The 25,633-nt window shown below is 54.5% G+C and overlaps 2 protein-coding genes across 5 annotated transcripts; one reads left to right on the top strand and one right to left on the bottom strand.

Annotated features, from left to right (window-relative positions):
• Positions 1-736: 736 nt before the first annotated feature.
• On the bottom strand, positions 737-9,137 carry RPS5 (ribosomal protein S5). Its single transcript, XM_010386955.2, has 6 exons — positions 8,908-9,137; positions 8,004-8,112; positions 2,675-2,884; positions 2,373-2,501; positions 950-1,048; positions 737-859 (listed from the first exon to the last, which is right to left on the bottom strand). The coding sequence occupies exons 1-6, from the start codon at positions 9,000-9,002 to the stop codon at positions 791-793; spliced, it is 711 nt and encodes a 236-aa protein (XP_010385257.1). The 5' UTR covers positions 9,003-9,137; the 3' UTR covers positions 737-790.
• A 5,499-nt stretch (positions 9,138-14,636) lies between these two features.
• ZNF837 (zinc finger protein 837) lies at positions 14,637-25,462 on the top strand. 4 transcript variants are annotated; one of them, XM_010386957.2, is made up of 3 exons: positions 14,637-14,835; positions 23,172-23,281; positions 23,731-25,462. In XM_010386957.2, exon 3 carries the CDS (start codon positions 23,760-23,762, stop codon positions 25,356-25,358), a length of 1,599 nt encoding a protein of 532 aa, XP_010385259.1. In that variant the 5' UTR covers positions 14,637-14,835; positions 23,172-23,281; positions 23,731-23,759; the 3' UTR covers positions 25,359-25,462. The 4 variants fall into 4 exon arrangements, with proteins under 4 accessions (XP_010385259.1, XP_030768960.1, XP_030768959.1 ...); XM_030913100.1 differs by lacking the exon at positions 14,637-14,835 and adding an exon at positions 22,000-22,057; XM_030913099.1 differs by lacking the exon at positions 14,637-14,835 and adding an exon at positions 22,572-22,961.
• Positions 25,463-25,633: the final 171 nt, after the last annotated feature.

Below are 25,633 nucleotides of genomic sequence, written 5' to 3'. Positions count from 1 at the left end.
GACTTCCTGCCCCACCCCCTGGGCCAGCGCCACGAGGATGAACACCAAGCCTGCCTTGGCCAGATGATGGGGGCTGTGGAACGGTGGGCTTGGGCCCACCCCACCCCACAGAACCTGATGAGTCTTCTACCAGAGTCACCAGCCTGTGGCCCTGGGTGGGTCCCACCCTGTCCCCAGCAGCCTGATGACACTGCATGGACACTGGCGGAAGGGAACCCGTACAGCCCACGGAAACCGGGCGTACAGGCCTGGGCTGCAGCCACAACCAGTGTGGCCGGGGAGGTAACCAGGAGCGCAACCTGGCGAGGGTGAAACCAGTCCATACTCCCTGAGGGGGGTAAAGCTAGAGGTCTCCAATCAAGTGGCCCAAACAGCTGAGCTTTCCTGCTCTCCCCAGGGCTGCTTCAAGGTGACAAGCCTCTCAGGATGGTCTTGTGACTACCCAGACCTCACAGGCACCCAACCCACCCACCCACCCAGACCACAGCAACATCTCACACGCCACGCCCTCAGAAGTTATGGACAACCCCGTCTCATTTCCAGTACCTGCTGGGACACTCCAGGCAGCCTGGCCTGCTTCTGGTGCCCCACCTGCTAGCCCTGGGGTGCCACGGTTCTGAGTCAGCAATGCTTCCAGGTCCCCACAGGCAAACAGGTCAGGAAGGTGAGCAGCTCCCAAGGCCACCAGGACTATGCCACCCACACCACCCCCAACGAAGACAGACAACAGCAGAGGTGGGTGGGGCTGCCCCAAAGGGCAGACGGGTTTATTGGGCAGCAGCCGGGAAAATCAGCGGTTGGACTTGGCCACACGCTCCAGCTCGTCCTTCTTTTTAATGGCATAGGAGTTGGAGGAGCCCTGCAAGGAGACAGACAGTTAGCTCTGAATTCTCAAGGACCCCCACAAATGCCGAACTTAAGACCCCCCAACCAGAGTGCCCTCACCTACCTTGGCAGCATTGATGAGCTCATCTGCCAGGCACTCAGCAATGGTCTTAATGTTCCTGAAGGCAGCCTCACGAGCGCCTGTGCACAGCAGCCAGATGGCCTAGGGAGAGAGCATGGGTCAGGCTAAAAGGACAGACTGCGGTCCTCCCAGCACCCTGGGCCCACCCCCAAGAGATGCTGCCAGCCATGTCACCCGTAGGTCCACTGAGACAAGAGGTAATGGGAGATAGCATCATGCCAGATTTGCAATCAGACAGAGGGTCACAAGAGCAAGTGTCCAGACACACACACAGAGGCTGAAGTTGCATCCCCAGTGACAGGAGATTGAAACCCGTCTCAACAGCAAACAGCTAGACGGCCGGGCGCGGTGGCTCGCGCCTATAGCACTTTGGGATGCTGAGGCAGGAGGATCACTTTGGCAGGGAGTTTGAGACCAGCCTGAGCAACGTGGTGAAAGCCCACCTCTACAAACAAAAAAACCCAACGACAACAAAAAAATGCGGCCAGGTGTGGTGGCTCATGCCTGTAATCCTAGCACTTTGGGAGGCTGAGGGGACAGGATAATTTGAGATCAGGAGTTCAAGAACACCCTGAACAACATAGACTCAATCTCAATTATTTCTTTAAAAAACAAAAACAGCCGGGCGCGGTGGCTCAAGCCTGTAATCCCAGCACTTTGGGAGGCCGAGACGGGCGGATCATGAGGTCAGGAGATCGAGACCATCCTGGCTAATACGGTGAAACCCCGTCTCTACTAAATACAAAAAACTAGCCGGGCGACGAGGCGGGCGCCTGTAGTCCCAGCTACTCGGGAGGCTGAGACAGGAGAATGGCGTGAACCCGGGAGGCGGAGCTTGCAGTGAGCTGAGAGCCGGCCACTGCACTCCAGCCTGGGCGGCAGAGCAAGACTCCGTCTCAAAAACAAAAACAAAAACAAAAAAAAAAGCAGCAATATATTTGCTTTTAACTTGGACCCGATTGACAATGAGCCACTATAAAGGGCATTCTGGGGACAGATGCTAAATGCAACAATAACTGATTTGATTATTCTATTACTGTTAAATTCGTTCCTGGGGGTGACGATGTGGGTAGGTCATCTTTGTTAAGACACCTGCTGTATTCAGGGGAAACACAATCGGAATGTCTGCAACTGATTCTCAAACTGTCCAAGAAAAAAAAGTACATATACACACACAGTGTAAAAATATACACCCAGAGGAAAGACCTCTGCCAAATGTGGTCCAGAAGAGGACCCAGAGCCTGGATCTGCCCCTATGCAGGGTGGGAATCCAGGAAGGCTTCCTAGAGGAAGTGATGCTGCAGGTAAAACATGTAGGCAGAGACAAGCCTTCCTGCCCCAGGCAAGACCCCACCCACTCCCGTGGCTGTGTCCACCCTGCCACGTGCGTAAGCCCCAGGCTCACCTGATTCACACGGCGCAGTGGGGACACGTCCACAGCCTGTCGTCTCACAGTCCCGGCGCGTCCAATGCGGGTGGAGTCCTCCCGGGGACCACTGTTGATGATGGCGTTCACCAGGACCTGCAGAGGGTTCTAGAGAGAAGGGGGCTATGAGCCTGACTTCCAGCCCCATGCATTCCTCCCCCTTCCTCACCCCTAAAACAAGAGTGACCACACCACACAGGGGATAAGCCTGGCATACACACCATGGGACTTTGGGGTGTACTGAGGGCACAGTCTGCCCTCACCAGGCCACAGAGCCCTACCTCGCCTGTGAGCAGGTGTATGATCTCGAAGGCATGCTTGACGATGCGCACAGTCATCAGCTTCTTGCCGTTGTTGCGGCCGTGCATCATCATGGAGTTAGTGAGGCGCTCCACAATGGGACACTGAGCTTTGCGGAAGCGTTTGGCGGCATACCGCCCTGCACTGTGAGGCAGGTACTTGGCATACTTCTCCTTCACTGCTATGTAATCCTGGGGCAGCAGGGAGCAGGAAATGAAGGGAAAATGGTCAGGAGCAGCATGGGTGTTGGCCAGACACTAGAGGAGAAATCGAGTACCCATTCGCGGTAGTCCAACAGCCGTCTGGGATCCTGGTATGCCTCCCTAAGGGACTTGGATATAAGCCCCATCCACCATAAGGAAAAAAAACCCTGAACAGGTGACTTTACCAAGTCGCTAAAAAGTATACTTCCTTTATAATCAAAGAGTGGGAATCTAAGGAGACTAGATTTTGGACCAGATGATTGTTTGGGGGGCTATCCTGCACACTATAGGATGTTTAACAGCCATCTGGTATGCCACTGGCAACCCCCTGCCTTTTTTTTTTTGAGATGGAGTCTCGCACTATTGCCCGGGTTGGTATGCAGTGGCGCCATCTCAGCTTGCTGCAACCTGACTCCGAGGTTCAAGCAATTCTCTTGCCTCAACCTCCAGAGTGGCTAGGATTACAGGCGCCTGCCACCATGCCCAGCTAGTTTTTTTTTGTATTTTTAGTAGAGACACGGTTTCACTATGTTGGCCAGGCTGGTCTTGAACTCCTGACCTCGTGATCCACCCGTCTCGGCCTCCCAAAATGTTGGGATTACAGGAGTAAGCCACTGCGCCTGGCCTGTTCTTTTTTTTTCCCCCCTCAACTGAGTCTTGCTGTTGCCCACGCTGGAGTGCAGTGGCGCGATCTTGGCTCACTGCAACTTCTGCCTCCTGGGTTCAAGTGATTCTCCTGCCTCAGTCTCCTGAGTAGCTGGGATTACAGGCACACGCCACCAAGCCCAGCTAAATTTTTTGTACTTTTAATAGAGAAGGGGTTTCACTATTTCGAGCAGGCTGTTCTTGAACTCTTGACCTCAAGCGACCTGCCCGCCTTGGGCTCCCAAAGTGTTGAAATTACAGGCATGAGCCACGGTGCCTGGCACGATACCAGTCAGTTTTCACACCTAAAAATGTATCCCAACATTGCTAAGTGTCCCCTAAGACAGGGGACAATAAGAGCTACAGTTTTTTTGTTTTTCGTTTGTTTTTTGAGATGGAGTCTGCCTCCCAGGCTGGAGTGTAGTGGTGCAATCTTGGCTTACTGAAACCTCTGCGTCCCAGATTCAAGCGATTCTCCTGCCTCACCTTCCCAAGTAGCTGGGACTATAGGTGCACGCCACCATGCCAGGCTAATTTTTGTATTTTTAGTAGAGATGGGGTTTCGATACATTGGCCAGGCTGGTCTCGAACTCTTAACCCCAGGTGATCTGCCTGCCTCAGCCTCCCAAACTGATGGGATTACAGGCATGAGCCACCGCACCTGGCTGAGAACTTTTCTGTTTTTTTGTTTTTTTTTTGAGACAGAGTCTCACTCTATCACCCAGGTTGGAGTGCAATGTCGCCATCTCAGCTCACTGCAACCTCTGCCTCCTGGGTTCAAGCAATTCTCCTGCCTCAGCCTCCCAAGTTGCTGGGATTAAAGACATGCGTCACCATGCCCGGCCGTTTTTTTTGAGATGGAGTTTCATTCTTGTTGGCCAGAATGGAGTGCAATGGCATGATTTTAGCTCACCCCAACCTCCACCTCCCAGGTTCAAGCGATTCTCCTGCATCAGCCTTCCAAGTAGCTGGGACAACAGGTGCGCACCACCATGCACGGCTAATTTTTATATATATGTATATGTATATATATATATATTTTTTTTGAGACGGAGTCTCGCTCTGCCACCCAGGCTGGAGTGCGGTGGCCAGATCTCAGCTCACTGCAAGCTCCGCCTCCTGGGTTTACACCATTCTCCTGCCTCAGCCTCCCAAGTAGCTGGGACTACAGGCGCCCGCCAACTCGCCCGGCTAGTTTTTTGTATTTTTTAATAGAGACGGGGTTTCGCCGTGTTAGCTAGGTTGGTCTCGATCTCCTGACCTCGTGATCCACCCGTCTCGGCCTCCCAAAGTGCTGGGATTACAGGCTTGAGCCACCGCGCCCGGCCAACTAATTTTTATATTTTTAGTAGAGACAGGGTTTCACCATGTTGGCCAGGCTGGTCTCAAACTCCTGACCTCAGATAATCTGCCCACCTCGGCCTCCCGAAGTGCTGGAATTACTGCACCTGGCCCAGAACCACAGTTTTAAAACAATCATTTAACAAGCCTTCTTATACTTACATAGCCATCCCCCCACAAACATCTGGAAAAATGCCAAAAAGTTAACCCTGTGTATGTACAGGGGAAGAGAGGAGCTATGTGTATTCAAAGAAGACTACTGTTGATAGTTCCATTACAAAATGTACCCAAGGCCATTCTATCACTTGCCTCTTAGAATATATACAAACTACCTGTTTCTACAAATACAAGAAATGATGAGAAAAGAACACAAGACACGGAAACTCTCAGTACTATTTCATAGTCTGGCTGCAAGAAAAAAAAACCTCACAGTCTGGTGAAGGGCATTCAGGCAGGGCTTTCATTATGCAGCAAAAAATTGCAAACACCAAATTCGCCAGCAAGGGTTTGGCTCAACAGTGGAGCCTTGCACAGGTGTTTAAAATACAGTGAACTCCTGTTGATGTTTATTTCCCTAGCGGAACAGGCATCTAACAAATGTTTAGTAGATCAAGGAGTTTGAGGCCAGCCTGGCCAACATGGTGAAACCCTGTCTTACAAAAATTAGCTGGGCGTGGTGGCATGCGCCTGTACTTCCAGCTACTAGGGAGGCTGAGGCAGGAAAATCACCTGAACCTAGGAGGCAGAGGTTGCAGTGAGCCGAGATCATGCCACTGCACTCCAGCCTGCGTGACAGAGCAAGACTCCATCTCAAAAAAAAAAAAAAAAAAAAAAAAAAAAAAGTAACAGAGACCCAGTGTGGCACACAAAGTCTAAAACACTTACTATCCGGGTCTATAATGAAAATGTTTGTGGGCTGGGCGCGGTGGCTCATGCCTATAACCCCAAAATGTTGGGAGGCGGAGGCAGGAAAGTCACTTGACCCCTGGGAGGCAGAGGTTGCTGTGAGCAGAGATCGCACCACTGCACACCAGCCTGAGAGACAGAGTGAGACTCTTGTCTCACAAATAAATAAGTAAGGCCAGGCGTGGTGGCTCATGCCTATAATCCCAGCACTTTGGGAAGATGAGGTGGGTCGATCACCTGAGATCAGGAGTTCAAGACCAGCCTGGCTAACATGGTGAAACCCCTCTCTAATAAAAATACAAAAATTAGGCCGGGCACAGTGGCTCACGCCTGTAATCCCAGCACTTTGGGAGGCCGAGGCGGGCGGATCACCTGAGGTCAGGAGTTAAGAGATCAGCCTGACCAGTATGATGAAAACCCGTCTCTACTAAAAATACAAAAATTAACTGGGCATGGTGGCATGTGCCTGTAATCCCAGCTACTCGGGACAGCAGAATTTTGTATTAAGTTTTGCAATTGGGAAGTGTGAGTTGTCTTACTTTGTTCCTACTCTGCCCAGTTTTACACATACATACCCTTTTTCTCCCCTCCCCACCAAGGCAGGAGAATCGCGTGAACCCAGGAGGCAGAGGTTGCAGTGAGCCAAGATTGCACCACTGCACTCCAGCCTGGGCAACAAGAGGGAAACTCTGTCTCAAAAAAACAAAAAGCTCGACATGGTGGCAGGCGCCTGTAATCACAGCTACTCCAGAGGCTGAGGCAGGAGAATCGCTAGAACCTGGGAGCCGGAGGCTGCAGTGAGCCGAGATCGTGCCATTGCACTCCACACTGGGCGACAAAAACGAAACTCTGTCTCAATCAAAATCAATCAATCAATCAATCAATGTTTGTGGACCCCCTGTAATAACCCATGAAGGAAAGATCTACAAGATATTCAGAGTGAAAAACAAGGCTGAATTATTCATTAGGTATAGTGTCTAAGTCCCCTGATGTTTTTACAGACAATAAAGTTTTCATTCTTTTTTTTTTGCTCTGTCGCCCAGGCTGGAGTGCTGTGGCCGGATCTTGGCTCACTGCAAACTCCGCCTCCCGGGTTCACACCATTCTCCTGCCTCAGCCTCCCCAGTAGCTGGGACTACAGGCGCCCGCCACCTCGTCCGGCTAGTTTTTTGTATTTTTTAGTAGAGACGGGGTTTCACTGTGTTAGCCAGGATGGTTTCGATCTCCTGACCTCGTGATCCGCCCGTCTCGGCCTCCCAAAGTGCTGGCATTACAGGCTTGAGCCACCGCACCTGGCCGTTTTCATTCTTTCTAAAACAAAAGGTAGCAGGTTTGGTGGCATGCACCTGTGGTCCCAGCTAGTTGGAGTCTAAGACAGGAGGATCCCCTGAGCCCAAGTGTATTGAGGCTGCAGTGAACTGTGATCATACCACTGCAGTCCAGCCTGGGTGACAGAGAGCAATCCTATCTCGAAGATAAAACTGTAATGATTAAAAAAAGAAAAAGAGGAGGAAAGTGAATAAAGTACAACCCAAATTATATTCATCTTTATACCAATGTAGTCACAAAATACAATTTCAAATACTTTCTTGTGATGGAGGAAGGGCTCACAAAAGCGAAAGTTCCTAAGGCCCACAAAATTCTTAATGATGCCTTGGTGGGGAGGGGAGAAAAAGGGTATGTGTAAAACTGTATGGAGTAGGAACAAAGTAGGACAACTCACACTTCCCAATTGCAAAACTTAATACAAAGCAAGAAAGTGTGCTACTGGCATACGGACAGACATGTAGACCAATGGAATATAACTGGAAGTCCATAATGAAACCCATGCATCTACTGCCAGCTAATTTTTGACAAGTGGCCAAGGCCAATTGTGAGAAACAAAAATCTCTTTAAGAGATGGTATTGGATAACCGGATATTCACATGCAGAAGAATGACACTGGATGTTATGTATTTTACTACAAAAACAGTAACAAAAATACCATGTGAGACGTGATGCTCCTTCTGGTGAAGGAGTCCTCTCGTGACAAAAGTTGTAGTCATCTTTGAACAGGACGTAAGAGCGGATGTGGTAGATGTGGTGGTCAAGGAATCCCTTCTTTACCTGTATGACCTCTATTCTTGACTTAGTGGCACATCAACAAGTTTGATGTGTTCCTTCCTGGAATAATCTCCGCCCCCAGCGGGGAAGGCCAATCACAAGTTCCCCTCACCTGTAGGGAAATGTCATTGATCTGCACATCATCGGTGCTCCACTTCCCAAAGAGCTTGATGTCTGGGGTCTCCGCCACCGCTGGTGCGGCTGTCTCCCACTCGGTCATCCTGGGACAGGATGATGACAAGAAAAAAACGTCAGAGCCCAGCTAGCATGGAGCAGAGGCGCACCCATCCCCAACTCTGAGGCTAGCCACCATCCCGTGATGAACTGGGGAGTCGCAAAGGACCAAGACAGGCTGTGAACGTGTTTTCAAGCACTAGAAAAATTACTCAGCTCTCAGCAAGAAGCATCTGTCTTTCACCTAGAACCCCTGGGCGCAAGACTTGGCAGCCACCAGTCAACAGCTGCTGCATTGGGACCAAGGTATAACGGCTCAGCAGATGCCAAATGTCCTTATATTGCATCGGCTGTAATTCAAACCACAACCTCGCCATTCACATGGTCTTTGACCCAAGTCAGCATTCTGCCTTGGACTGTTTCCTTGGCCGTGAGGTGGGACCGCTATATGACATCAAAGACCACGGTAGGTACTGTGTGGCACAATCAACCCAAAGGTTTCGATTCTTGACTGACAGTATGAAGGTTCTAGGGGCTGCTATTAAGGAGGGAAAGTTACACAGAGCAAAAGAGTGCACCGTGTGCCTAAGAAATAGAAATTTCCTCTCAGAGTACAACTGCATAGTGCAAACCAAGATCCCCAAGCCCCGCTATGGGGAAAAGCTAGAAGCGGCGAAGCACCAGGAAGAAGTCAACAGTAACTGGTACCGCGCCCGTCTCTTCTACATTTTTTTTTCCAGAAACAGAAATGAAACCTAATGAGAAAAGGCCTAGGTCGCGGGGCACTATCCCGGAAAGACCATGAACCGTCCCTAGGATCCCCGGCCCCGCGGCGGTCTCACCTGAGAACACAGCCTGAGCGTCTCTGCCGCTCAGGAAAGACCACGCGCCGCCCTGACACAGACAGGAAGAGACCGCGCGCAGCGGGCCAACGCATTTAACTGGGAAGAAAACTTCCGGGTCAGCAGGGGAGACGCTTGCGTAAAAGGCTATCATGTCCCTAAGGACCAATCCGGAGGAAGGATGTAGAGGAACCTTTTGGGCTAGCCGGAACGGGGGCAGCCCATGCGCATGCGCAGTTGCAAAAGCGCCTCTAGAAGCCGGCCTGGCGGATGTTCGGTACCCCATACTTGCCCTGTCTTGTGGGCGCCTGCAGAAGCGCAGAGATTTCCGTGAGGCCAACGCCGCCATGTCTAATAAGGAAAAAAGTCCGGCCCGCGCTCGCTTGTTTGTTCAGCTGCTGACGTTAAATCCCACCTGCCGCGGGAGTAGCCAGTTCAGTTCCCTCTGGCTCCTCTCCGCGGCCACGGCCGCCTCACAGGCACGCGCGTGTTGCGGACCTGGGTTGGCGGAGTGGGGCCCAGTGGTCACCGCCACTCCACAGGTCCGGTTTGCCGCGCGCATGCGCCTGCCCACACACGGCCCCTCCCCCACCTCCCGACCTAGGCGCACCGCGCTCGCGAGTCCTGGGTTCCGAGCCTCTGGCTGGGCCTTTTTCCCTGGGGAACCCTTCCTGTCATACCACGCTGGGTTCCCCCACAACCTCCGCGCTCTTCACCTCTGCTATGCAGTAATCGCGCCCACGAAAGGGGGGAGACCGCCGGCACTGAGGGCCCGGGGTTGCGGCGGCTGGAGCAGCGCGACCCGCTCGGGGTGTAGCACGGAGGTAGCCTAGAGGCTACGCGCAGTGTCCGGGAGGAGGGGGTCGGCAGGTCGGGGGCCTTTCGTGTTTGTCCTTGCGTCCTCCACAGCCCGGGAGCCCGCGCGAGGGCTTGCAGCTCCCTGCCTTCAGGGCTCACGTCACCAAGCCCTCGTGTCTGCAGACCTGGCTCTCAGGGGTGCCTCTTGAACGGGCCGACCTCTCCGACGGCCAGAAACGTAGGTTTTTAGCCAAAGAATAAAAGGAGGGATGGAAGATTAAGCCATAAGATGAAGGAGATGATTCCCGCCAGCACACAATCCGCTGCACCCCCCCCCCCCCACTTCTGTCCCTTCCCCCAGCTGCCTCTGAACAGGTAGGGCCTCTGAACAGCTCAGCCCTGGTTGGGCAGACAGCGAACCCTCTCAGTGGGCCTGAGCTATTCGTGGGATTGAGGACGTGGGCCTTCGACCCGGGGTCCTCATCCGTGCGTGGGGTTGGCACGGTAGTGAGTGCCCAAGCTCACTCTATTCACTTGGCCACCCTGGCAGCCAGTGTGGACAGTATGCCTGCCCATGACCTGTTCATATCCCTCTGCCTGTCCCAGCTTGTTAGACCTAGTCTCATGAGCAGAACTGGGTTTCCAGAGGTAGCGACCACTGTTGACTGTATGTCTGCTTGCAGCATGCATAGACGTGGCCTTCACGAGGCCAGACTCCAGGACCACCTGGGGCCGCCCTGTCTCTGATGCCCACCTCTGCCTCCAAGGGGGTATCCCTCCAACTCGGGATCCCAAGGGCCCAGCCACTTGACCCAGGTCCCGGGGCTATGCCTGCCCTCTACTCCCACCCCTGAGGCATGCCCATAGTAGATGCCCAGCAGCTGTGTTTCTTCACTGCCTGCCTGTAAAGGCTCTTCTTACCCCAATCCAGGGGCATTTCTGTCTGGCTACTGCTGAGGACTCCCTACAGTGGGCGCCTTGGACTATGGTCAGTTACAGCTCAGGAAAGGACACATGCCCTGAAGCTGGCCTGGTCAGGGGGTCAGACCTCAGCCTCTGGTGAGGGGCACGGCCAACTGCCACCACCCAATGGCCTTTACCGCTGCCCTCCATCCTGTGCAGACTAGCAGCCTTGAGGCTCTCACTGGGGTCTGCGTGGTTGCAGGAGGGGCTAGGTGGGCTCCTTCCTGGTCTTCCTTAATGCCCTTACTGGCACTTTGGTTGTCTGTTGACGTCACCAACCTGATTATCAACTCGTTTGGAGTGCGCTGGATTCAGTCCACCCAGTTGCCTGGCAGAGCCAAGCCTGGGCCTGCAATATCCCAAACCTGATCTTGTGCCCATGGTTGATCCTTCATGGGCTACTTTGGCCCAGCCACTATCTGCTTCCATGGGATGCCCACCTATAATGGATTGAATGGCGGCCCCCAAAAGATAAGTTCATGCCCTAATACCCACACCCAGTGAATGTGACCTATTGGAAAAAAATCTTTGCAGATGTAAATTAGTCAAGGATCCCAAGACAAGAGCATCCTGGATTAGTGGGGTAGACCCTAAATCCAATGGCAAGTGTCCTTATAAGAGACAGAAGAGGGCTGGGCGTGGTGGATCACGAGGTCAGGAGACCGAGACCATCCTGGCTAACACGGTGAAACACCATCTCTACTAAAAATACAAATTAGCTGTGCGTGGTGGCGGGCGCTTGCAGTCTCAGCTACTTGGGAGGCTGAGGCAAGAGAATCACTTGAACCTAGGAGGTGGAGGTTGCAGTGAGCCAAGATCGCACCACTTCACTCCAGCCTGGGTGACAGAATGGGACTCCATCTCACACACACACACACAGATTCTTAAGGAAATTTGGCCAAGTATTTCAGGATGCTTCAGCCACTGGGGTTTGCTTTCATGGCTCACCAGCACCTTCTCCCCTCCTGGGAACTGCCAACTTCCATTTCTCCTCTGTTCTTCCAGATCCTACAACCAGGATTCTGTGTTGGGGAGCCAAGATGCCCTGCTGAAGGCTCCATCCCCTGAGGCTGCTTCGCAGTAAGCTGCCCGGGCCCTCAGAAGAGGCCTGAAATGGAGTAGAGGCCCTTTGCTGAGGACAGCATAGAGCCGAGAGGGGGACCTCTGCGGAGGGATGGCCGGTAGCAGGACAACTCTCCAGGGTGCAGGGTCCCAGGCCTGCAGACATAGAATGAGCCCTAGCCTGGGGACCTGTGGGATTGGTAAAGTCGGACCCCTTGCGGGGGCGCCCCACTGGAGCTTCCTCTCCAGGTCCTTGCCTGGTTCAGAGTCTTGTTCCTGAAATCGCTCCTGTGTGACCGTTGTCACAAGATGCTTCTCTGGTGCTGCCCCTGCAAGAACCCTGCAGGGTCATTAGACAACAGGCTTGTGTAGAAGTGAAGAAAGCTGGCCGGGCGCGGTGGCTCAAGCCTGTAATCCCAGCACTTTGGGAGGCCGAGACGGGCGGATCACGAGGTCAGGAGATCGAGACCATCCTGGCTAACACAGTGAAACCCCGTCTCTACTAAAAAATACAAAAGCCTAGCCGGGCGCGGTGACGGGCGCCTGTAGTCCCAGCTACTTGGGAGGCTGAGGCAGGAGAATGGAGTAAACGCGGGAGGCGGAGCTTCCAGTGAGTTGAGATCCGGCCACTGCACTCCAGCCTGGACGACAGAGGGAGACTCCGTCTCAAAAAAGAAGTGAAGAAAACCTACTGACTGTCACAGACCCCATAGCCAGTCCCCTCCAGACAAGTCCCCCACACCTATGCCTGCCAAGTGGTAAGGCCTTTGACTGGTGCTTCAAACTCCACTCCAGGGCTGCCAGTCAACCCATGCCAGCCCTGCAGGGACAAGGCCTTTGTGGGGTGGCTAGGCCTGTGGTACCACCAGATGCTTCACTCCAGAGGGAGGCCCTTTCTGTGCCTGGGAGTGGTAAGTTCTCCCACATGGGCTCAAGACCCCTCCAGTAGCAGCGCACCCACAGGCGGGGGAAACCCTACTGGTGTCAGGCCAGGTGCAGTGGCGCACGCCTGTAATCCCAGCACTTTTGGGAGGCCGAGGCGGGTGGATCATGAGGTCAGGAATTCAATACCAGCCTGGCCAAGATGGTGAAACCCCATGTCTACTAAAAATAGAAAAATTAGCCGGGCGTGGTTGTGGGTACCTATAATCCCAGCTACTCAGGAGGCTGAGGCAGAGAACTGCTTGAACCTGGGAGGTGGAAGTTGCAGTGAGCTGAGATCGCGGCCACTGCACTCCAGCCTGAGCAACAGAGTGAGACTGTGTCTCAAAAAAATAAAATAAATAAATAAATCCTACTTCTGTCCCAATTGGGGCCAGTGGCTGAACCTGTCACACATCTGCGCTCCTTTATCTGTGACAATTGTCAAGGCCTTCCTGTGCAACTCTCTTCAGCCACCAAGGGACCCACAAGCTGGGCAGCCCTCCAAGTGCCCTTCAGCCTCCTGCTCGCCCTCAATGAGCCTGGTGAGCCCTGAGTTTTGTACTTGGGCAGTGAACTAGACCTCTTGACAAGGCTTTCCATGTCCAGACACCCAAAGGATGGAGAAAGGGAGTGGGACAGTCCCAGCATCCCTGAAGCAGATGCAGTGGAGGCAGAAAGGTAGGGCAAATTGGGTTGTATATATGTGCTGGACTGGCCAACAAAATTAGATGTCCCTATGGAGGGCAGGAGCTGGGTGACAAATGGGTAGAAGGCCTGACCAGTTCATCCTACCTGGGAGGGCCCTAGAGTCCACAACACCCAAAGGGGCTGGGGAGGCCGTGGTTCCCCAACGGGGCTGCACATGTTAGAATCAACTAGGGGCCTGGTGCAGTGGCTCAAGCCTGTAGTCCCAGCAATTTGGAAGGTTGAGGCACAAGGATCGCTTCAGCCCAGGAATTCCAGACCAATTTGGGCAACATACGGAGACCCTATCTCTGAAATAAATAAAAATAAAAAAACGATCCAGGCATAGTGGCTCCCACCTATAGTCCCAGCTATTCGGGAGGGTGAGGTGGGAGGGTCGCTTCAGTACAGGAGTTCGAGACCAGCCTGGGCTGGATAGTGGGAAGAAGAAGGGAGGGGGAGGGAAAGAAGAAAGAAAATTAGCCGGGCGTGGTGGCGCGCGCCTGTGTTACCAGCTACTCTGGAGGCTGAAGTGGGAGGATCGCTTGAGCTCAGGAGGTCTAGGCTGCAGTGAACCGTGATGATGTCACTGCATTCACCTGGGCGACAGAGCGAGAGACCCTGTCTCAAAAAAGCAAACAAAAAAATAGACTCAACTGAGGACTTTTGACGCGCAGATGCTCGGGCCCACTCCCAGATTCTGATGTTATCGGTCTGACTCGCAACGCGCTCACCAGGAGAGCCCAACCCTCCCACCCGAGGGGAGGCTGCGAGCGGCAAGTCGTTTCCGCGTTGGGACCTCTTAGAAATCAGATTGGGGCCGGGCGCGGTGGCTCAAGCCTGTAATCCCAGCACTTTGGGAGGCCGAGACGGGTGGATCACGAGGTCAGGAGATCGAGACCATCCTGGCTAACACGGTGAAACCCCGTCTCTACTAAAAATACAAAAACTAGCTGGGCGAGGTGGCGGGCGCCTGTAGTCCCAGCTACTCGGGAGGCTGAGGCAGGAGAATGGCGTAAACCCGGGAGGCGGAGCTTGCAGTGAGCTGAGATCTGGCCACTGCACTCCAGTCCGGGCGACAGAGCGAGACTCCGCCTCAAAAAAAAAAAAAAAGAAATCAGATTGGGAGAAGGAGGCTATCAAGCATCATCATGACCAATCACATGCTTTGACGCGGAGGAATGGGCGGGACTCTACGGCCCTGTCCGGAACGCCGTTTCCTTGGCGACGACGCAGCCGCTCCCTGCCTTTTAGGTGTGGCCGGCCTCTGTTTCTACGACAACGGAAACCCAAGCCTCCCGCTACACCGCTTTCTCTGCAGCGCCAAAGCGGGACAAGACGGGACTACGTTTCCCAGCAGTCCCCGCGCGGGTTCTCGCCTGCGCTTGCTGTGGCCCGGGTCCCTCAGTGCCGCGTCGGCCCGGAGGTGGCGGGAGGACGGCTCCGCGCTGCATGCGGGGCGGGGACCAGGGGACCCGTGCGGGCCGCCTCCAGCGAGTAAGTGGCATTCTGCGTGGACCCGCAAACTCGGCCTGCGAGGCGGGGACCTCCCGGCACATAGCGCGGCCACGACCCCAGTCCCTTCTCCACCTCCGCGGGCGGGGCCCGGGGCAGAGGCGTGACGCCGCGCACTTCCGGTCCTCGCGCTCCGGGTCCGGACCGGCCACAGCAGTCGCGACCTTGAGTTCCGGGCGGGACGGGCTGCTGTAGTTCTGGCCCCCGCGTTTCCATGCTGGGTGTCATTGAAGCCCGCGAGGGGAGGCTCCAGGCCCGGGACGCATCCTGGCGGCCTGCGGCTCTCGGAGTCAAGCCCACCTGCTAGCCGAGGCCGACGCCGGCCTCCCTACCGCCTCTGCCCCCGCATCCTGGCCTTTGCACTTGCTCTTCCCTTACCTTGTCTCCAGACCGGTTTCATGCCCGCTCCTCACAGAGACCCGAAGAATCCGCTGCCTCCCTCCCCGGCGCCCTCGCGCTGCTCCCTGGCTGATGTTCTTCACGTCTTTTTCTCTTTTAAACTGTCTCCTTGTTCATTTCTTCTTGTCTGCGGCCCGCTACTTCACTCACTATTAGAGCAGGATGTAGCACCGTTTGGCCCTGACACAGTGGATGTCCTGCGAGGGTTGAAGCTTGCTAATCCTTGAGGGTGGAGGCACTGTGGGGAGGACAGGCACAGGAGGGAGCTGTGCCTGCACTCAGAGGACATTTCTTCTGCTATACAATGCGTGGTGCACTGTTCTTCCCATTGCGTGCACAGTGTAGAATTGGACATAAGGGCTACAGTCTGTGTCCCCTGGGACTGTCAGTGTGGGTGAGGTTGGTCTGTGGCTCAGAGAGGTGGAGCCGCGCTGAGTTGGGTACTAGCCTGTGTCCTCCACACCTCAGGGCCACCAACGTTGACTTCTCTGCACACTCTGTTTTTTTTTTTTTTTTTTTTTTTTTATTGTTGTTGTTTTTGTTGTTTTGAGATGGAGTTTTGCTCTTATTGCCCAGGCTGGAGTGCAGTGGCGCGATCTCGGCTCACTGCAGTCTCCTCCTCCCGGGATCAAGCGATTCTTCAGCCTCAGCCTCCCGAGTAGCTGGGATTACAGGCATGCACCACCGTGCCCAGCGGCTTCCTGTCACATTCTCTTGGGCAAATAAGACCTCACTGTGCCGTGTCCAACCTCCATGAGGATTTGGAACCTCAATAGCTTTCCTGTGTGTGCTGTTGCTCTGCAGTTCTACAGGGCTCAGCCTTGGCCACGTTAACCCCTCAGTCCCCCTAAATTGGTAGCTCTGCATCCTGTTCTCAACACCAGAAGCCCTGAGGGCAACTAGAAAGGCTGGGCGAGCACCCAGGTACAAGCATGCTCACCTGGGGCAGATGGGCAATCATTGTCAGAACAGCCTGGGAGAGCTGTAATGCACCATCAAGGATGGGCGCCTGGGGCCTGGGACCCAGAGCCTCGATTGTGTTTGCTCTGCTCAGCCTCAGATCATGGGTCCATGGCTGAAATGTCACCCACCTACAGGTGGGATAATTGGACAGTGCATCCTGGGAGCAGATCGAGGAGACGAAGAGACTCAGCCATGGTCCACAGCTCCCACCTGCTGTGTCTGGTGCTGGGAGGCAAGTTCTTGTTGCAGCAGAGGAGCCACCCGTGGGAGCAGGGCATCTGGGGACCAATCCGAAGATGCTCTTAGCACATGGCCAGCAGGCGCCCCTCAGCCCCCACCTCCCACGAGTTCAGGGTCCCTTTCTGCCAAGTGGGGACTGCTGGTTCTTCAGGACAACACAGCTTCTCCAACCCTCTGTTCAGACACTGAGCAGTCCTCTGACTCCCCATCACTAGGGATCAGGAGAGCCCCACACAACACACCCATTCTGTCGAGGGTGCTAGACCAGTCTCTATTAGTTTCTATGCTGCTATAACACACTACCACAAACTGGGCAATTTAAAACAACAGAAATTTATTCTCCGAGTCCTGGAAGCCAGAAGTCTGAAATCAAGGTGTCGGCAGGACTGTGCTCTCTGACGGCTCTGGATGGGGGTCTTTCCTTGCCTCTTCTGGCTTCTGGCGGCTCCAGGTGTTCCTTGGAGTGTGGCTGCATCACGCCAATATCAATCTTCATCTTCACATGGCCTCCTCTTCTCCGTGTCAGAACTCCCTTTGCCTCCTTCATAAGGACACCTGTCATTGGAGTTAGGACACACCCAGGTTATTCAGAGTGATCTCATCACAAGATCCTTAATTATGTCTGCAAAGACCTAATAAGGTCACATTCGGAGAGTTCCAGGGTTAGGGCACTGGACGTATCTTTTGCAGGGTGAGGGACATCTTTCAACCTATTACAGCCTCCTTCAGTGGAAGCTGCCGGACCTGGGTGACCTCATGTGCCCATCCATTCTTGGGCCTGTCCATTGATTCCATGGTGACCAATTGTCCCTGTTTGGCCAGGCTGCCCCAGGTATGGTCTTTCACCTGGGAAGTCCTCAGCCCCTAAGTCCCTAGAGTTCTAGGAAGTCATGCTGAGTGCTGATCCTCGCCCTGCTCATGCCACCAGCTGTTGTACAGACTGTGACATGAAGCCAGCAGCCTTGGAGCTAATAAGGCAGGTGGCCAGGTCCCTCCGTCCCTGACACCTGGGTCCCTGTGACCTGGAGTTATGTCAGAGAGGTCCAGATCCTGGCTGCGGGGCTTCTGGGATGGCACATTATGAAAGCGGGGCCCCTGACCTCCTGCTGCTCAGCATCCATAGTGGCATGCTCCCTCCGCCGTGTAAGAGGCTGGAGTCCACACTGGTACCCCCATCAGAGTTTATGGCTGGGGAGTTCCCGCCCCTGTGTGTGGGGACCTCAGATCCCAGCCTGGCAATGACCCTGGACCGACCCCCTTAGCAGTGGGTCCTGGTGGCTTTGTCAGGAGCTCTTCAGTCAGCCTGGCCTCTCACAGGCAGACTAGGGAACACTACAAAACCTGCAGTGCTCAGACAGAGGCTTGAGAGAGTGTGGGGAGGCGGGCAGGATGGGCCTGCCCCGAATAGCCAGGTCCATGGCCAGCAGACAGACTCCAGAGAGAGAAGCCTACACCTATGAGAGACAGACACCAGATACTGGGGATGGTGGTTGGGAGCCAGCGGGCAGCCTGGGTGTGGACAGAGCTCCATAGTCAGACAGACCAGAATGTGTGTCTCCATGTCCTGCGTCCTGCCCTCAGTCTCCTCCCTAAAAGTCACAACTTCCCATCTGGTGGCAGCAATGCCCTTGGGCATGTGCCCCTGTAAGGAATTGCCCTGTGCCCTGAATATCATTCCTAGCAAGCATGTTCAGTTTCTTTTTTTTTTTTTCTTTTTTTTTGAGAAGGAGTCTCGCTCTGTCACCCAGGCTGGAGTGCAGTGGCCAGATCTCAGCTCACTGCTAACTCCGCCTCCCGGGTTTACGCCATTCTCCTGCCTCAGCCTCCCGAGTAGCTGGGACTACAGGCGCCGCCACCTCGCCCGGCTAGTTTTTTGTATTTTTTTAGTAGAGACGGGGTTTCACTGTGTTAGCCAGGATGGTCTCGATCTCCTGACCTCGTGATCCGCCCACCTCGGCCTCCCAAAGTGCTGGGATTACAGGCTTGAGCCACCGCGCCCGGCCGGCGCATGTTCAGTTTCTAATGAAGAGTTTTCTTTGCTTTCTTTGCTTTCTTTTTTTGAGATGTGGTCTCACTGTGTTGCCCAGGCTGGCGTGCAGTAGTGTGATCACAACTCACTGCAGCCTCGATCTCCCAGGCTCAAGCGATCCTCCCACCTTAGCCTTCTGGTAGCTGGGGCTACAGGCATGCACCACCACACCCAGATAGTTTTTTTTTTCTTTTTCTTTTTTTTGAGACAGAGCCTCGCTCTGTCGCCCAGGCTGGAGTGCAGTGGCGCGATCTCAGCTCACTGCAAGCTCCGTCTCCCTGATTCAAGTGATTCTCCTGCCTCAGCCTCCCGAGTAGCTGGGATTAGAGGCGCACGCCACCTCGCCTGGCTAATTTGTATTTTTAGTAGAGATGGGGTTTCACTGCGTTAGCTAGGCTGCTCTCGATCTCCTGACCTCGGGATCCATGTGCCTTGGCCTCCCAAAGTGTTGGGATTACAGACATGAGCCACTGTGTCTGGCCATTTTTTTTTCTTTCTTTCTTTTTTTTTTTTTTAAGACACAGCCTCCGTCTGTCGCCCAGGCTGGAGTGCAGTGGTGCAATCTCGGCACACTGCAAGCTCTGCCTTCCTGGGTTCATGCCATTCTCCAGTCTCAGCCTCCCGAGTAGCTGGGACTACAGGCACCCACCACCACACCCGGCTAATTTTTTGTATTTTTAATAGAGATGGGGTTTCACCGTGTTAGCCAGGATGGTCTCGAACTCCGGACCTCGTGATCCGCCTGCCTCGGCCTTCCAAAGTGCTGGGGTTACAGGTGTGAGCCACCGTGCCCAGACTATTTTTTTTTTTTTTTTTAAATAGAGACAGGGTTTCACCATATTGCTCAGGCTGGTCTCTTAACTCCTGGACTCAAGCCATCCACCCACCTTGGCTTCACAAAGTGCTGGGATTATAGGCATGAGCCACCACACCCAGCCAAGTTTTCTCTTTGATATGAGTGAATTAACAGACACCTGGTTAAAGAAAATGCTTTTACCCCAGAGCTTAAGCCTGTGATGTGGAAACTATGCTCGGTACTCTGGTACGCAGTTGACTTGGCTGTGTATGAGAAATTACTTTATTTTCACCTAGAGATTTAAAAGAACTTGTTTTTCTCTCTTTTTTTTTTTTTTTTTTTTTTTTTTTTTGAGACGGAGTCTCGCTCTGTCACCCAGGCTGGAGTGCAGTGGCCGGATCTCAGCTCACTGCAAGCTCCGCCTCCCGGGTTCACGCCATTCTCCTGCCTCAGCCTCCCCAGTAGCTGGGACTACAGGCGCCCGCCACCTCGCCCGGCTAGTTTTTTGTACTTTTTAGTAGAGACGGGGTTTCACCGTGTTAGCCAGGATGGTCTCGATCTCCTGACCTTGTGATCCGCCCACCTCGGCCTCCCAAAGTGCTGGGATTACAGGCTTGAGCCACCGCGCCCGGCCTCTTTTTTTTTTTTTTTTTTGAGACGGAGTCTTCCTCTGTCGCTCAGGCTGGAGTGCAGTGGCCCGATTTTGCCTCACTGCAAGCTCCGCCTCCCGGGTTCACACCATTCTCCTGCCTCAGCCTCCTGGGTAGCTGGGACTACAGGCGCAACCACGCCGGCTAACTTTTTGTATTTTTTTAGTAGCGACAGGGTTTCACCGTGTTAGCCAGGATGGTCTCGATTTCCTGACCTCGTGATCCGCCCGCCTCAGCCTTCCAAAGTGCTGGGATTACAGGCGTGAGCCACCGCGCCCAGCCAGGAACTTGTTTTTCTCAACACAAATGTATTGTTTAAAAGAAACCACCTTCGGCCTGGCGCGGTGGCTTGTGCCTGTAATCCCAGCACCTTTGGGAAGCCGAGGGGAGGATCACTTGAGGCCAGGAGTTTGAGACCAGCCAGGCCAACATGCTGAAACCTTGTCTCTACTGAAAATACAAAAATTAGTTTCTATGGATTTGCCTATTCTGGATATGTCATATAAATGGAATTAGCTGGGCGTGGGGGGCGGGCATCTGTAATCCCAGCTACTCGCCAGGCTGAGGCAGGAGAATTGCTTGAACCTGAGAGGCTCTGTGCCAAAAAAAATAAATAAGTAATAAAAATAAAGCACCTTCATCCCATGCAGTGCTTTCATGTGACTAGGGCTCAAATGACATCCCAGATGTTACAGCCTCCACTTCCCAGGTTTCAGCGATTCTCTGCCTCAGTCTCCCAAGTAGCTGGGACTACAGGAATGTGCCACCACACCCGGCTAATTTTTGTATTTTTAGCAGAGATGGGGTTTCCACATTTTGACCAGGCTGGTCTCAGACAGAAAGGAGATTAGTGGTCGCCAGGGGCTGAGGGGAAAACGAATGGGGAGTAATTGCTTTATGGGCATTGAGTTTTGTTTTAGTGTAATTAAAATGTTCTGGAAATTATAGTGGTGATGGTTACACAACATAGTGAATATATTAAAACCTAAACAATATACTAAAACCTGGCCAGGCGGTGGCTCACACTTGTAATCCCCGCACTTTGGGAGGCCAAGGTGAGAAGATTACTTGACGCCAGTTCGAGTCTCATTCTGTCGCCCAGGCTGGAGTGCAGTAACACACTCTCGGTTCACTGCAAGCTCCGCCTCCCAGGTTGCAGTGAACCAAGATCGTGCCACTTCACTCCAGCCTGGGCAACATGAAACCCTGTCTCTAAATAAATAAAAATAAATAAGTAAACTAACACATAAATAAATCAAGGGATATCTGGTCGGGCATGGTGGCTCATGCTTGTAATCCCAGCACTTTGGGAGGCTGAGGTGGTCAGATCACAAGGTCAGGAGTTCAAGACCAGCCTGGCCAACATGGTGAAACCCTGTATCTACTAAAAATACAAAGATTAGCCTGGCGTGGTAGTGGGCACCTGTAATCCCAGCTACTCAGGAGGCTGAGGCAGGAGAATTGCTTGAACCCGGCAGGCGGAGGTTGCAGTGAGCTGAGATCATGCCACTGCACTGCAGCCTGGGTGACAGAGACTCTGTCTCAAAATAAATAAATAAATAAAAATAAATAAATAAAATAAGGGGATATCTGCTTTCCACAGAAAAAGGAATATAGGACAAAGGAGAAGAATCTGAGCTCCTGTGCTCAATGAAGTGGTGATTTAGAAGGTGCCACAAGTGTGTCCATCTTGTGCTCTGCATGTGACGTTAGCCATCCAGGATTCATAGTCCAAAGGCTGCACTGGACAGATCCATCTTTGTTCTGGAAACAATGAGATCTAGGGAGGGGTCAGGAGGATAGTGCGGTTATCACTCTTGTGAGGCTGAGAAAACTCACATCACAACACAGTGAGGGAAATTCCCTTTTTTTTTTTTTCTGAGACGGTGTCTCGCTCTGTCGCCCAGGCGGGAGTCCAGTGGCGCGATCACGGCTCACTGCAAGCTCTGCCTCCCAGGTTCACACCATTCTCCTGCCTCAGCCTCCTGAGTAGCTGGGACTATAAGCCCCTGCCACCATGTCCGGCTAATTTTTTGAGACGGGGTTTCACCATGTTAGCCAGGATGGTCTTGATCTCCTGACCTCATGATCCATCTGACTTGGCCTCCCAAAGTGCTAGGATTCCAGGTGAGCCACCGTGCCTGGCCCCTCCCTCCCTTCCTCCTTTCCTTCCTTCCTTGCTTGCTCGCTCTCTCTCTCTCTCTCTCTCTCTCTCTCCCTCCCTCCCTCCCTCCCTCCCTCCCTCCCTCTCTCTCCCTCTCTCTCTCTCTCTCTCTCCCCTCTCTCTCTCTCTTTTTTTGATGGAGTTTCACTTTGGCTGGAGTGCAGTGGTGCGATCTCAGCTCACTGCAACCTCCACCTCCCAGGTTCAAGTGATTCTCTTGTCTCAGCCTCCTGAGTAGCTGGGATGACAGGCATGCACCACCATGCCTGGCTAATTTTGTATTTTTGTAGAGACGGGGTTTCTCCATGTTGGTCAGGCTGATCTCAGACTCCCGACCTCAGGAGATCCACCTGCCTTGGCCTCCCAAGGTGCTGGGATTGCAGGCATGAGCCACTGCGCCCGGCTGTCTTTTGTTTTCACTTGCTCTTCAATTGCTTGCTTAGGAGATGAATATGTATATATGCACGTATGTGTATCTCGGCAAAGTCCCCTGTTGCAGGCAGAATAACGGCCCCCTGAAAGATGTGCACGTCCTGGTCCCTAGAACCTGTGCATATGTTACTTCCCAAGGCAAAAGAACTGAGTGTGGTGAGGTTTTGGATCCTGAGATGGGGGGGATTCCTGGATTATATGTGGTTGGCCCAGTGTGATCACAAGAGGCAGAAGGGTCAGAGTCCTGTAAAGAGTATAAAGAGATTTGACGACAAACCCAGAGAGACGATGTCTTACTGCTGGCTGGAAGATGGAAGAAAGAAAAGTAGGTGGCATCTAGAAGCTGGAAATTGTCCTCAAACATCCTGCCCAAGAGCCTCAGGAAGGAACCCACACTACTGAGACCTTCCCTCAGGACTTCCGACCTCCAGAACTGTGAGAGAACACGTTTCCATTGTCTCAAGCCACTATGGGGGTGGCAGTTTGTTAAAGCAGCAGTAGGTAACTAATATAGCCACAGCAGAATTTTAAAATAGTAATCGCAGGCAGCAGGCCTTGCTAATGTCCACACTTGCTGGAATGATCTGGGTTGCCTGTCTCCCTGTTCAGCTGTTTATACTTACCGTTATCATACCTATTTTGTAGATGAGGCTGCCAGGCTTGAGAGAACCACCATTACCTGGTTGAAGAGGGGAGGGGCAGCTCAGCATTGGCCTCTGCAGCGTGGATCTCCCGGCCAGGCTCTCAGCTGTCAGGTGAGTCCACCTCACACCTCCCAGAAGACATGGACAATGGCAGTGAATGGAGCCAGGAGGACCTGGAGTGTGGGCTTGCCACTGAGAAGCTGAGGCCAGGAGTGAGATTTTGGAGAGCTTGCAGCTGAGCAACGGGGCAGTCCCTATTGCTTGGGGAAGGGGGACCAGGGAGGGCCTTAGCCAGGGGCACAATGTTTTAGGAGCTAGTGTTGGGGAGGAGCAGATATGCGGGCAGGGAGAGCCTGGGGAAGCTGTTCTCTGGGGTCTGGGTGGTGACAGTTTGAAGAGGGGCAGGAGGCCCTGCCTATATCACTCCATGTCCCCTTTCGCATCTGCAGAGAGCTGGGGGCTGCCCAGTAGGCGCCAGCTATGGGATGGTCGCTCTTTGGCCCAGTTCTCCACTTCTCTTCTGGGAACCGCCAACCTCCATTTCTTCTCTGCTCTTCCAGATCCTACAACCAGAACTCTGCGCCCCAGGATGGAGGCTCCGGCCCAGAAGGCTGGGCAGGGAGGAATTCCCACGACCGATGCCCGGGGTGCCTCCGGGGCCTGGGAGAAGAGGCCCGAGGAGCCGAGGCCCCTCGAACAGGACCGAGCTGGGAGCCACCCCACTCAAAAGGGGGACCTGCGTGGAGGGATGGCGGACGGTAGGACGACTCCCCCAGGCGGGGGCTCCCAGGGCTGCAACCTCCGGGTGAGCCCCGGCTCGGGGACCCGGCAGAGCGCGGGGACCAGACCCCTCATGCGGGAGCCGTGCAGCCCCACCTCTTCTCAGGACCCTGAGCTAGTTACCCGCGAGGGGCTGCAGGCCAGGGAGGGCCCCTGTGGGAGCCCGGCACGTGGCAGGGGCTGCAGCAGGAACTCCTGCCTGGCGCGGCATCTCGGGGTGCCCGCTGGGGAGACGCCACCCGTGTGTGACCCCTGTCCGGAGCGGCTCCGGAACCGCCCCCCGACTCAACTGTGTGAGGTCCACACAGACTGTTGGCCATGCCAACTGGGGACGGGCGCTCGGACCTGCCCGAGGACCCCAAAGCCGACCTCCCGCGGGAGGAGCCCCTCGGTGGAGCAGCCCCAGGCTTGCGCGTGCGGCGAGGCCTTTGCGTGGAGGGCCCTGCGGATCCCCCAGGAGCGGCTGCAGGAGATGGAGGAGCCCCGTCCGTGTGCCCGGTGCGGGAAGCGCTTCCACACCAACCAGCAGCAGCAGACGAGCAAGGGCCGCCCAGTGTGTCCTGAGTGTGGCCAAACCTCGCGACCTCGCCCGGGTGTCCCCAACCCCCCGGCCCAGCGGCTGTACGCTTGCGACGAGTGCGGCAAGGCCTTCACACGCACCTCCAGCCTGCTGCAGCACCAGCGCATCCACACGGGCGAACGGCCCTACGAGTGTGCCGAGTGCGGCAAGGCCTTCGTGCGCTGCTCCGGCCTGTACCGCCACCAGAAGACGCACTCGGCTGAGCGCCACCGCCGTGGCCCCGTCCTGGCCCGGCGCGCCTTCCGACTGGGGTGCCCGCCCTGCGGGGACTGCGGCGAGCTGAGTCCCCGACGGGGGTCGGGAGCCAGGGAGAAGCCGTACGAGTGTGCCGACTGCGCCAAGGCCTTCGGGCTGTTCTCGCACCTCGTGGAGCACCGGCGCGTGCACACCGGCGAGAAGCCCTACGCTTGCCCCGAGTGCGGCAAGGCTTTCAACCAGCGCTCGAACCTGAGCCGGCACCAGCGCACGCACAGCAGCGCCAAGCCCTACGCGTGCCCACTGTGCGAAAAGGCCTTCAAGGGCCGCTCCGGCCTGGTGCAACACCAACGCGCGCACACCGGCGAGCGGCCCTACTGCTGCCCCGAGTGCGGCAAGACCTTCCGCGGCTGCTCCGAGCTGCGCCAGCACGAGCGCCTGCACTCGGGCGAGAAGCCCTATATCTGCCGCGACTGTGGCAAAGCCTTCGTGCGCAACTGCAGCCTGGTGCGCCACCTGCGCACGCACACGGGCGAGCGGCCCTACGCTTGCGGGGAGTGCGGCCGCGCCTTCAGCCAACGCTCCAACCTCAACGAGCACCAGAAGCGGCACGCGGGCCCCGCCGCACCTTGACCACCGGGAGCCGACGCGTCGCCCAAGCGAATCCTGCGTCGAGGAGGGGCTTTGTCCCGGAAAACCCACCGTTTGTAACCTTGATTAAACTTCACTTTGTACACATGGCGTCCACAGACTTCCACTAACTCGAATTTTTTTTTTTTTTTTTTTTTTTTTTTTTTTTTTTTTTGAGACAGTCTCGCTCTGTCGCCCAGGCTGGAGTGCAGTGGCCGGATCTCGGCTCACTGCAAGCTCCGCCTCCCGGGTTCACGCCATTCTCCTGCCTCAGCCTC

The sequence above is a fragment of the Rhinopithecus roxellana genome, chromosome 12 (genome assembly GCF_007565055.1).
Source record: "Rhinopithecus roxellana isolate Shanxi Qingling chromosome 12, ASM756505v1, whole genome shotgun sequence".
NCBI classification, from domain to species: domain Eukaryota; kingdom Metazoa; phylum Chordata; class Mammalia; order Primates; family Cercopithecidae; genus Rhinopithecus; species Rhinopithecus roxellana.
This window is presented reverse-complemented; position numbering and strand designations above follow the sequence as displayed.